General features: G+C 42.0%; 1 protein-coding gene across 1 annotated transcript in view; it reads left to right on the top strand.

Moving 5' to 3' along the window:
* The window catches only part of TBX15 (T-box transcription factor 15), a 132414-nt gene extending 121133 nt beyond the window's left edge, over positions 1–11281 (top strand). Inside the window, exon 8 of the mRNA XM_074947617.1 lies at positions 9199–11281. Coding sequence (XP_074803718.1) covers positions 9199–9983 — 785 coding nt within the window. The 3' untranslated portion in view covers positions 9984–11281. The remainder of the gene's footprint in view (positions 1–9198) is intronic.
* Positions 11282–12465: the final 1184 nt, after the last annotated feature.

Below are 12465 nucleotides of genomic sequence, written 5' to 3'. Positions count from 1 at the left end.
CAGTGCAGTTAGTCAGGGAGAAGGCCAGCAGCTGCTCCTAGCTGGTCTGGTGCCTGACAGCACCCCTCTCCCTTCTGGGGTCACCTCCCAGGAGACCTTGGGCCAGGTTTCTTGGGGTAGGTCTGGTGGAAGGTGCTCAGGCGGTCTGGGGCATGAATGTGTTCCATGGTTTCCCACGAACGCCATATCCCTCCCAGTCAATCAGATATTGGAGTCTTCCCCAGGCTTGGTGGGATTCTAGAATCTGCTGGCCCACGTTTTGCTCTTTGCCCTGTTCGGTTATCGGCAGAGGGGGAGGAGTAGTGCGTTGTGGGAAGGGATTCTCAGTGAAAGGTTTCAGTAGAGAGAACACAAGGTGGACCTTGAGGGATTCTTACAGCTGCCGTTGAAAGGCTACCAGGTTAAGTTGTTCCATGATTGCAAAAGGTCCCCAAGTATTTGTGGTCCAATTTTCGGATAGACAGGTGGGAGCAAGGGTTTTGGACATATTGCCAAAGCTTATCCCGTACCTTGAAGTTAAGGGTTAGCTGACAGTGTCAGTCGGCACTTGTATGCTGTGTAAGTCTGTGCTAACCAGTGCCTGAGTTCTTGATGTTCTTAGTGGATGTGTGCAGTGAGGTCAGCAACAGTGGGCATTTGTGAAGAAAGGGGTCTGGTGGGTGATGGTATGCGTGGACTTGTAGGCAAATTCTGCCTGGGGAATGAGTGCCAGCCAATTGTCCTGGTGGTAATTTAGGAAGCAGCATGGGTGTTACTCCAGGACCTGATTCACTCTCTCTGCCTGGCCATTGATACTAGGGTGGTAAGCTGTCAAGGTGCAAAGTTCGGTGCCAAGTAGATGCAAAAATTCCCAGCAAAAGCAGGAAACTAACTGGAACCCTTGGTGAGATATTACACTTGTGGGCATCCATGAAGGCGAAAGACGTTGTCTTCAAACAATGGACTGTTTCCTGGGCAGTGGGGAGACTGCAATGTGGCATAAAATGCACCACCTTTGTCAGTCTTTTGTGATAATGCATCTGCCCTCCCATTCCTGGTCTCGGGGCGGTAGGTCACCATGGAGTCGATTTGTGTGAAGAAGCAGGACCAGCGCCGACTTAGGTGCTTCCTGAACCATCTTCAGAAATTCAAGGTTCTTGTGGTCGGTGAGGACATGGATAGGAATCTGTCACCCTCCAGGAGATGCCGCCATTCCTCAAAGGCTGATTTGAGCCATAGTTTTGCTCCACTGGGGTGAGCTTGCACTAGTAAAAAGCTCAAGGGTACAGCTGACCATTGGAGGCTGCCGTTTGTGGGAGGTCATAAGCAACAAGCCAGAGCATTCCCAGGATGACCAGGGCATGGGGGGCCCTGAATCAACCTGAACTGAAGAGGGTCCCAGTGCCCCAGAAGAGTAATTACTGCTAATGGGTGGTCTGGTGGATGACCAGCACCAAGGCTAGGAGCAACCCAGAAATGGTTTCCGCCAGATCCAGAGATTCTTACACACTGCAGGGATCCCGTGGGCCTTACCCACATCCTGCTCTATAAAATTACCCGAGCCCCCTGAGTTGACCAGAGTCTCCAGGTGAACCGCTGGTGTTAACTCTGAATCCTTATTACAGAATTTAAATGTTATCAGTTTCACTGCTAATCAAATCACACAAGAGAGAAAAGGGATAGTCATATTATGAAGAATTGCACAATCTACTGTGAATGGCATCTCATTTCAGTATGAGTGGAGCTTGGTTTGTGTGTTGGGCTTGGGATAGTACTAGTATATTTTTTCCCCACAATTCAAAAATCTTGCTTAGCAGTAGGCCTGGAGGCAGGGATCTGCTTAGCATGTACTGGCCTAGAGTTTCCAGGGCCTCTGCTGGACTGGACCTCTATCAAGAATGGTGGAAGGGCCACAGGTCGTTGTCTCGGGTTGGTTTCTTTGGTGCTGATGAGACTATCTCAGATTTGATTAATCTTAGCAGCAAAACTGCAGGATTTCCTTGCATATTTCAGTATCAGACGCAGAGGGGTGCCACAAATGTTCATTATTTGCAACCAGTCTTTGTTTGATATACTTCATTGGGGCAGTGGCCATTTTGAGGCCAGTATATCAACGGTTGTGTCCAACTGATTGTTGTAGTGGTCAGTGAACTATTCTTGCTGCTAGACAGTTTCTCCTCTAGGGTGTCCTGGAAGCTCACTGGATCTAACAGCCCACAGAGATGAATCAGATTAATACGCCTGTATCTGAATTGAGGTTGTAGGAAACTAATTTCTGTAGGTGATATATGGTCCAGGAAAGAGATCTATTTACTACATTACTGCTGGCCATGCCGAAGGCTGACAATCTGGTGCAATGAGCATCTGGTTGAGTGAGTGTAGATGCAGTACAGGAAAATCCTATGGTTGTCATGATGGACACAAGCCATTGTGTGACAGACTATCCGTATGGGTGTTATTGTCTCTTTTCCTTTAAGAAAGCATGGCCTAGGGATTAGCATGCAGGACTGGGCGCCTGGCACTGTGGGTTCTTATCCTCTTTTTGGTCTTGGTCTAAACATCTAGCACAGTTTAAAATCCTGGTGTAAACTGGGCAAGTTGTTGCTTTAACATGTCGGTTGGTCAAGGTGAGCTATAGGGGGATGCTTCAGAAATGCTATAAAAATGGAAAGTATTATTGTAACTGGTTCTAAATTTACTAATATTTCTACAGATTCTCAGACTTGGAGGCATCTTAAAAGAAGTGACAGCTCAGCTTTCATTACACCCTTCTAACTCTGAATGTCTAATGTCTGATTCTTTGTATTTGTGTGTCCTCTAATAAGTCCCTTCTCCTCCTAAATCCATCCCTGTAACCATCTTTGTTGCTCTTCTGTGGACCTTTTAATAGACTCATACGTGAGACTGAAAAGAGCTTCTGAGAAATCCTGGCTGTTGCAACAACTATGCAAACAGTCTTTCAGCCTCATCTCTATCCTTTTGAAGATTGTGCCATGAATTGATAATTCAATGATTGCCTAAAAATTGTAGTGAGGAAACAAGCAGTTATGTTCTTATGGAGCAAATCTTTATGGAGAAATAGATCCGTCTCATCACCCCACGAAAGGGGAAGATATAGTTCCCAGAACCAAGAAAGAAACAGGATGGAGTCTAGCACATTGCACATCTTCGAAGCAATTTGTATTGCTTCCATTCTTAGCTTGCTGATAACCATGGGTGGAAAATTCCATTGACTTTTTCAGGAAATGTGGGACTGGATTCCAGTTACTCACAAATTCAGTACTCAGCATTGTGAGGATAATCAGCACAGGAATGACAGCCTTGATGGAACGGTTAAGCCCAGGGCATTGCTTTTTTGTGAACACTCCGGACTTCTTTTCCATTGGAAGGTCACATAGCACTGCACCTGCTGGGACTGAGATGCCTTGAAAGAGGCATCAAAGCTATGTAGTTTCTGAACATCTCCACTGACAGGGAGGTATTGCAGGCGTAAAGAAGAAATGAAACTAATCTGAGAGGTTGCAGGGGTAATGTGATGAAGAACTCTCTGGTGACTCGCTTCTTCCCAGCTTTCTGCCATTTTTAGATTTCTGTGCAATTGAGTTCTTGAAAATTAGGAAAAGCAGACAGAGGTGTAGAGAGGGCAAGAGAAGGAGAAATCTGTTGCTTGTCAGTCATATTTGTAATGCAAAGTTTGGAAGGACAACAGAAAGGGAGGACAGGACCTTTTATGCACAGTATAGAGTTTCGGTTACAGCAAGTGAAAATCTGTCATATATTAAACTACTAGTTTCAGGTCCTCCACTGGGGTTTGATTAATGCAGGAATCCAGTATTATACATGATTATACTCCATAAATGGATGGCTAAAACAAAAAATCTTACTTGTCAGCAAGGCTTCTGAACAGTGGAGGGTATGCAGAATAAATATTAACTATGGTACTCTTTTTAGAAGTAGATAATAGCAACCACTCAGAAGTGACCAGTATGGTTAAAGTTATCTAAGACTGCATGAGCCCTCACTTACCCATAACCTCCTGAAATGTTCACCTTTGGGTTATCATTTTCATTCTTGTTCTCTGTGCAAAGGCAAAGTGCTTTGGAAAGTTGAAATAAGAGCTCTTGAGCCATTTTTAGTCAAAAGTGTGTGTGTGTGTGTGTGCGTGCACACATGTATGCACATGTGTTTATAGGGGGGAAGGGAATTATGTTCTCTTACTCAACACATCCGTTCCCTGTATGTATGCAGTCATCTAATGACTGTCACAACTAAAAGGGTAAAATTTTGAAAAGCATCTAGTGTGATTTCAATGGGACTTAGGCTAACAGGAACTTTTTAAAATCCCATTAGGCTCATATCTGCATTTTTCAATGCCTAAATACCTTTAAAAATCTGGCCCCAAACCCATTTTCAAAAGGGACTTAGGCAGCTAGGAGCCTAAGTGTCACTGAAAGCCAATGGGACTTAGGCTCCTAAGTCAAGCTGAGCAAATAATTGTTTTTCTGATTCAGGGTCTGAACCAAAAAATCTGAAAAAAACCCCAAAACAAAAAAACAAAAATTCAGTTTGTTTCTAACCAAAACAGACTTTTTTGTTTTGTTTTGTTGCCAAAATGAAAAACCAAAACAAAAACCCCAAAACTTTTTTTTGTATCAAAACCCACCAGAAACAAAATTAAATTTTGTTTTTTCACGGTGTTTTTAGATCAGAAATGAATTTCGGTGTGTGGGGGGGAGGCTTCGTGGAATTTTCAGGAGGGAGGTTCACCTTTTTTTTAAAAAAAGTGCATATAGCTACATTTTGAAAAAAAAAACAACCCTCCATTTTGAAATGAACTCCAAAATGGTTGAAATGAACTGTTTTGACTTTTCAAGGGAAAAAGAATGAATGTTTTTCAGCCAAAACTATATTTTGAATTCAACCTGAATTCACGAATAGTGTCAGTGCCCAGAGAAATGCATTATTTTGCCTAGCTCCTACAGCTGTGTCACGTTTGAAGCTGGGCAGTAGGCTGCTAAGTCACTCAAGTGTCTTTGAAAATTGTATCCGAAGGGGTTATCTACATGCAGATTTGCACCAGTTTGACTAATGACTTGTCTACATGGTGGGGAAATGCACACTAACATGTTGTGCATTAATTAGTCCGTGTAGACCCTGCTGGTATGCACTAAAATTTTCCAAGTGCACTTCAACATAGTGCTGTTTCAAACAGTGATACTTTAAACCACCGTAGGGAATTTGCAGTCTGCACTAGCAGGGTCTACATGGACCAATTAGTGTGCAACACATCAGTGTACTTTAATAGTAAGCATTACCTGCCCATGTAAACATGCCCTGAAGGTGTCATTTGAAATCAGTTCAGTGAAAGCAGTGCAAAAAATTGTTTAAACATGTATTTCAGTGCAAACCAGGTATCTTGGCATGAGGAACTTCTGAAAAGTGAGAGGAGGAGTTGTTAGAAGAGAAAATGTGTTAAAAGAATTGGCTTGCCAAATCTTAAGGTTTAGGTCAAGTGTGAGTAAGGCCTTGTCTATACACAAATGTACACCAGTTTAGTTAAACTGATGCAAATCCCTGTGTGGACATTCTTATTTCAGTTTAAAAATCACTTATTTTGGTTTAATTTAAACCTATTTTTAATCGATTTAAGCTAAACCAAACTATGCCTCATTTAAAATGAAATAGAATGTCCACACAGCCTTTTGCACCAGTTTAACTAAATTGGCTTAAATTCATGTCTTTAGTAAAATGGTGCAAAACTCTGCATGGACAAGGCCTTAGTTTGATGGGTGTGCACTTGCTGGACTCAGTGCTTTCTAAAGTGGGTATTAACCATCTTTCCAAGAACCAGACACTACAAATGTCAACTCTAGGAAAATACTAACCGTATCTGGCTGGTAGGGGTTAACTTGAGTTCTACCCTAGAGGACAGCTCAAAAACTTCAGCTAGTGCAGAATCCTGCTGCTTGTCTTTTAAGCAGGGCAAGCTGATATGAATACATAACTCCTGTACTCCATGCCCTACGTTGTCCTTCATCCTGCTTCAGATGGCATTCAATGGTTATCCTTTATAAAGCACTTGGCACCTCACTACTCAAGTGACTACTTCAGCCTCATGCCTTCTGTAGCAGTTGGGACTTGCCAGAAAACTCTTGAGTTCCATGCTTAGGGTTGAACTCCTGAGGTGAGTGGTTGGCAGCTCTGGAATTGCTTCCATTGTTGTGTCCATCAGATCATGGCCATTTTTAGGGCCTAGTGCAAAATAACTTTTTAGGTTGGCTTTGTCTTAATTACTGGATTTTCACTGCTGGTCAGTGGATGGGGATGACTTGGGGTGGAACCACTTTAATTCCTGTTTATGTGCAACGTTAGGTGTACAATATAATTATTACATTTTGTAATACCACTATATAGATCTTTACATCCTTGCTCTGAGGAAGCAGAATGTCTACTCTGGTTAAGATTCTATCCCAATTTCCTGAACAAACATTTCAAGCCTAGCCTATATTGCAGCCAGTAGTTTATGCTGCTTTCCTACACCATTTTCTCAGGTTCATCGTAGTGTAAGAAGAAGAGGTCACTGATTAGTCACAATGAATAATTTATTCAACAAATTTTACTACAAATGGATCTCAACATTCTCACAAAATTCATAGAAATTATTTGTGTTCATATTTATTCCCAAAGGCTATCATCATATAATTAATGGCCTGCAGATTGTTCACAAAAAATTCATTTCAGCTCATCACATTTTGCCATTTGTGTTGTGTTGGTTCATTACATATCACATGGTATTTTATCTGTTCCCTAACTGAGTGACTTGTTTAACTAACAAACACACAAAGAACTGCAAATTTTACAACCAAATACAAAATTCTGAATTCACTTACAGTGAATCTTTGAACATTCAAGCTCAGATGTGCTTTTCATGAGTATACATGCTAGGAAAGCTTGAATACTTGAATGTTCTTGGAAAGTGAAGGTGCTTAAATGCTGTTGAATCAAAATTTACTTTTGCATTTGAATAAATATTTGAGGACACTTTTTTTCTGCAGTTTACTCAGAGTGAGGTAGACATTTTCAGATAAGAGGACATTAAAATGATTCAGAATTGTAGTTTAATTCTGATAATCACCCAAGAGTTTGGATGCTTATCAGAGCTATCCAGGCTGAGTTTGCAGAATTAGGCTGCAGATCTCATGAGAACAGGTTTTACTTCAATATTTCCATAACCTCCTTTGCTGTCTTGGCTGGAAATACGTAAGACCAGCCTTTCTTCTTGTATTTCACCATTTCTAGTTCTCATTCCAAATAGATGTGAAAACAGAAACAAGTTTATTAATTTCTTCCAAATCTAGGGCTCCTTCTGACCTCCCCCACTCAGTTTCATCTCAAATATTCGATCACTTTCTAACGTAGCATCATCAGTGTCCCACCACTCACTCAGATGCAACATGGTGAAAACAGAACTTGTCTTTCAATCACTGACAATAGCTACACTATCCCCATTATCCAGGTGCCCAGCCTCAGGGCTGTATTCAATCCTCTGTCATTTTTATACCATGTCCAGGCAGTCTCCAACTCCTCTTATTTTTTTCCCATGACAGTACCTCAGAATCTGTCCTTTCCTTTTAAAACTCACTGCCAAAATCCTTCTCCTTACCTTAGTCAGCTCTCACCTTGACTAGTTTCAGAGTAACAGCCGGGTTAGTCTGTATTCGCAAAAAGAAAAGGAGTACTTGTGGCACCTTAGAGACTAACCAATTTATTTGAGCATAAGCTTTCGTGAGCTACAGCTCACTTCATCGGATGCATACTGTGGAAACTGCAGAAGACATTATATACACAGAGACCATGAAACAATACCTCCTCCCACCCCACTCTCCCACCAGCAGGAGAGTGGGGTGGGAGGAGGTATTGTTTCATGGTCTCTGTGTATATAATGTCTTCTGCAGTTTCCACAGTATGCATCCGATGAAGTGAGCTGTAGCTCACGAAAGCTTATGCTCAAATAAATTGGTTAGTCTCTAAGGTGCCACAAGTACTCCTATTCACCTTGACTACTGTGTCTTCCTGTTCTCTAGTGCCCCTGCCTCTTCTCTGGTCCCTTCCAGCTTGACCAAAATTCAGCTTCTACAATCATCTTCCTCTCCCTCTGCTCTGGTCTCATCACACCTCTAACCATATTCCTCCTCCGGCTCCCCTATACTTCTTCAGCAAAGCCCTTCCATGCAAGCCCCGCAAATAAAGAAATATGTAAAATGTAAAAAGAAGCATTTGAAAGAAAATATCTTCTACAGTCTGTGCTCAGTGGAAAATTGCACCCCCCAAAGCCATGCCTCTGTTGTTCTTCACCCATTTCCCCACATCCCTTCCTGGTATGTTCTCTTCTCATATTATTGTGTTTTTAGCTTCTTCATATTATCAGCTCAAAGGGGAAAGGTATTCTATTTCTTTGTATGGCACCAGGCACATGCTTATTATGCAGTATAGTTAATACTGTAATAGAAATTATAATAATCATTAATAGTAAATGAGGGCATGCAATCCAGTACCGTTTTAAATTTAAAGCAGATGATGGAAGAACCTTATTCAAACATGCCATTCATCTGCTGTGCAGAACACACTGTAGCTTGTAACCATTGTCCATTTTTAGTGTAATTTATCCTGTGGCTTAAATCAGTACTATTGACTCCACAATGAGCCATCACAGAAAATCATGGAATGCTGTAAAAATCCTACATGCTCTCAGCCACTTCCTGCTGCAGGCCCGCAGTGCTGATGATAAAGCACGTGTGCAGCAGTGCAGTACAGACTGCTGAATAGGTGGTCTTCCTGGAAACTAGTAGAGAGTGAGACAAGACTTTAAATAAGAGCACACTAGATTAATATCCCTGTAAAATGCAGATCTCTTGACAGATGGAGCTGGGTTTGCCCACAGCTGTTTTCACTGATCTGGAATTTGCTGTAAGGTGTGGTGCTTCTCTCTCCTATTGTAGAAGGGAAGAAAACCTGTTTAAAAATCAAATAATAACAAAAGAAGGAGCAAGCAATTTTGCTTGTGAAACTAAGATGCAAGCTAGTAGAGGCTAGTTTTTACGGTGGCCATTTTGCCTTACATGTTTGTTTACTAAGAGAAGTTGGTTTGTAAGGGGACCATCTTGTTTTGCATATGTGCTGTGGACCTTTTAAAATCCTCTTTTGTGTTTTGTTTTTCAGGGGGCAGCACAGGCACCTCCCCAACAACCTCCAGCACCGGGACCCCATCGCCCTCTGCCTCCTCTCATCTTCTCTCTCCATCCTGTTCCCCTCCAACCTTTCACTTGGCCCCCAACACTTTCAATGTTGGCTGCCGGGAGAGCCAGCTGTGCAATCTCAACCTGTCCGATTATCCCCCATGTGCCAGAAGCAACATGGCTGCCTTACAGAGCTACCCAGGGCTAAGTGACAGTGGGTACAACCGACTCCAAAGCGGCACTGCTTCTGCCACTCAGCCCTCAGAAACCTTCATGCCTCAGAGGACTCCATCCTTGATCTCAGGAATGCCTACTCCTTCCTCTCTGCCTAACAATGGTAAGATGGAAGCCTTTGGTGGCCAGCTGGGGTCGTTCCCAGCCTCTCAGTTTCAATATGTCATGCAAGCAGGCAACCCTGCCTCCACCTCTTCTTCTTCACATATGTTTGGTGGTGGCCACATGCAGCAGAGCTCCTACAATGCCTTCTCCCTTCACAACCCTTACAACCTGTACGGATACAATTTCCCTGCTTCCCCTAGGCTGGCAGCAAGCCCAGAGAAACTGACCACCCCTCAAAGCACTTTACTCTGTTCTTCCCCTTCCAATGGGGCTTTTGGAGAGAGGCAATACCTTTCAACAGGGGTGGATCATGGGATGCACATGATCAGTCCTCCATCCAGCAACCAGCAAACAGCCAATGCCTGTGACAACAGACAATATGGGGCTGTTCCAGGCTCATCTTCACAGATGTCCGTGCACATGGTTTAACCAGTGATTTGTCTCCTTGGAACTGAAGGCAGCAAGACCCTCATGGTCTCCATGGGCGATCCTGTCTCAATACCTTTTTGCCTTTAAACTTATAATGGAACTAGTAGTTTACTTATCAATGGAAACACAAGCCATCTAAGTTACACTCCAAAGAATCCAATGGAAAGGCCCTGCTCTGACAGCCTCTGCTGCTCATTGTAATCCGGGGCCTAAGCATCTGCAATGGAGCGTCTGCGCCAAATGGACTTTTTAAAGAGAAGTGCCTCACTTAAGAGAAGCTGGAGTGAATCGGAGAAAATACAGTATATGCATTACTCTCAATTAGCGTGAACTCTTGATGTTGAGGGAGTCTGGTACGTGTGCTATCTCCGCCACACCAAAGGAAAAAAGTCACTGAAGACTTCCTCTTACAGAGCTGCACTGCCCATGAGAGGCCATTGCGTTAAGGGCCTCACCCTTTCCTGACTTTTCCTTGCTGCCTGAGTGGTTTAGCATATTGCTGAAGTTAACACAAGTCCTGTGGTCCCCTCTCCCCGCTGTAGTAACAGAACATTATTGCTGAACTGGAACGTCTCTCCCGCAAAAGATATTTACTTTCTGAGTCTGGCTGTGCCTGGCAGGCAGTTTTCTTTGCATGGGTCTAGCTCACAATGGTGCCATGCCTGCACAAAGAGAGAGAGCCCAGAGCGAGGAGTTTTAACTCATAAATTAAATGTTTCTTTGAACACCCTAGTCAGCAGAGGTGGAACCTTTGCCATATGCTGGGGGGCATTTTTAGAATGATACCGAAGGGGAGAGGTGTCTCAGCTGTGCAACTCCTGTGGATGTCACCCAGAGTAGCACAGCCAAAAAGAAACGAAAATCTGTGCTTGGAATGTATATGCCCCACAGCATTCAACTCAACAAGAGAAAAAGCTCCAGATTCAGCTCATGGTGAATGGTGGCAAGAAAAGAGAGCTCTGCTTTTCTGCAGACCTGAGATATATAGTATGGCCAACTTCATCTATCTTGCATGCAAGAGTTGCCATAGAAAACCTTTAGCATTTAAGTAATGATAAGGACAGGTGTTCTCCACCCAGCCTGCCATTAGATCTCTGTTTTACCAAATAGATCATTGCCTTTTGAAGTTTCTTTCTTTTCTGTTTTTTTCTCCTTTTTCTTCAAGTCCTTTAAAAATAAGAAAACAATTGTAGCTTGGTGCGAGCTAAGCATTTAAGTTGTGTGAAAATGCAAATACCAAGTAACAGAATACAGATATTATTGAGATTTGTTTTGAGGTGTTGTATAAATGTATTTATGTGCCTAGTGGGGGATTCAATATTATGAATATAAAAGAGGGCAATAAAAAGTGTATGTAAAATATGTATGAAGAATAAAAGGTGTATAAAGATTTGCCCTATGCACGGAACTCTGTTTCTAAGTGCCAAGCACAGACTGCGCTAAATAAATCTTTGCAATTGTTCCTTTTGTTTTTGTTTGTCTGTGAGAGTCAATTCATAGTCTGCGGTCATCAAGTTTTAAAAATGCTGACATGCTTTTATGGGCAAAACCCAGGAATTGCAGACACGAATGCAAACACAAGGTTGCCACACTTGAAAATTAAAGGAGGTTCAAATATACACACACACATCTGCATGACTGGTTCTGAATATAGGAGAAGTGTGGGCAAAGTTAAGATATTGCTGTGCAGCTGTCATTGTAATAAACAATTTGTGTGGAAGATTCCACTCAAACAAGGAAATTTTATACAAATGAGAACCTTGACGTAGTCAGATTCTTATTAACTACTAGAACTTCTCCAAGAATTTATTAGTCTCATGAGATAAGCTGATAGATAGGGATACAGCAGGAATTCCTTTACAAAATAAAAACTTCTCAATAAACATTTTGTTTTTAAATGTTGGAGCTCTACAAAAAGATTTCAAAAGTCAAACATACAGGATTTGTGAGCTGTCTGTGCTGATAGGAAGGATTATTTTACATGTAACAAGAGTTTCCAGTTTTAACTTTGAACTTATGAAGACCATATTTAAGGTTAATTTTTAAATGAACACAGAAAATGACAGATTGTAAATAGTTTGAACTTTCAATTTTTTTTCATTTGTCAACTTTTCTGGGGCATTATATTCCCACCTATGTTGTTGACATGTTAAATAATACCTCAAGCAATGAAAAAAGCTGAAAAGTGCAGTTTTGCAGTTCATAGCTTTTCCAACGTTAAATGAAAAATGTTCTCTGAATTGCAGATTGTTCCTTGGAAGGAGGAAAACACTTTGGAAGTTAATTCTCTAAACATTTTTTAAAGAGGAACACAGGAATTGTCACACTGGGTCAGACTTGTCGTCCATCTTGTGTAATATCATATCTCTGACAGTGGCTGGCACCAAATGCTTCAAAGGAAGGTGCAAGTAGACAGATGTGGGATAATTTGCATCTCCTCTGGGTGTCTTCTCTTAACCCCAATAGTTAGCTATTGGTTTAA

Source organism: Natator depressus, chromosome 1 (assembly GCF_965152275.1).
Source record: "Natator depressus isolate rNatDep1 chromosome 1, rNatDep2.hap1, whole genome shotgun sequence".
Classification (NCBI taxonomy): domain Eukaryota; kingdom Metazoa; phylum Chordata; order Testudines; family Cheloniidae; genus Natator; species Natator depressus.
This window is presented reverse-complemented; position numbering and strand designations above follow the sequence as displayed.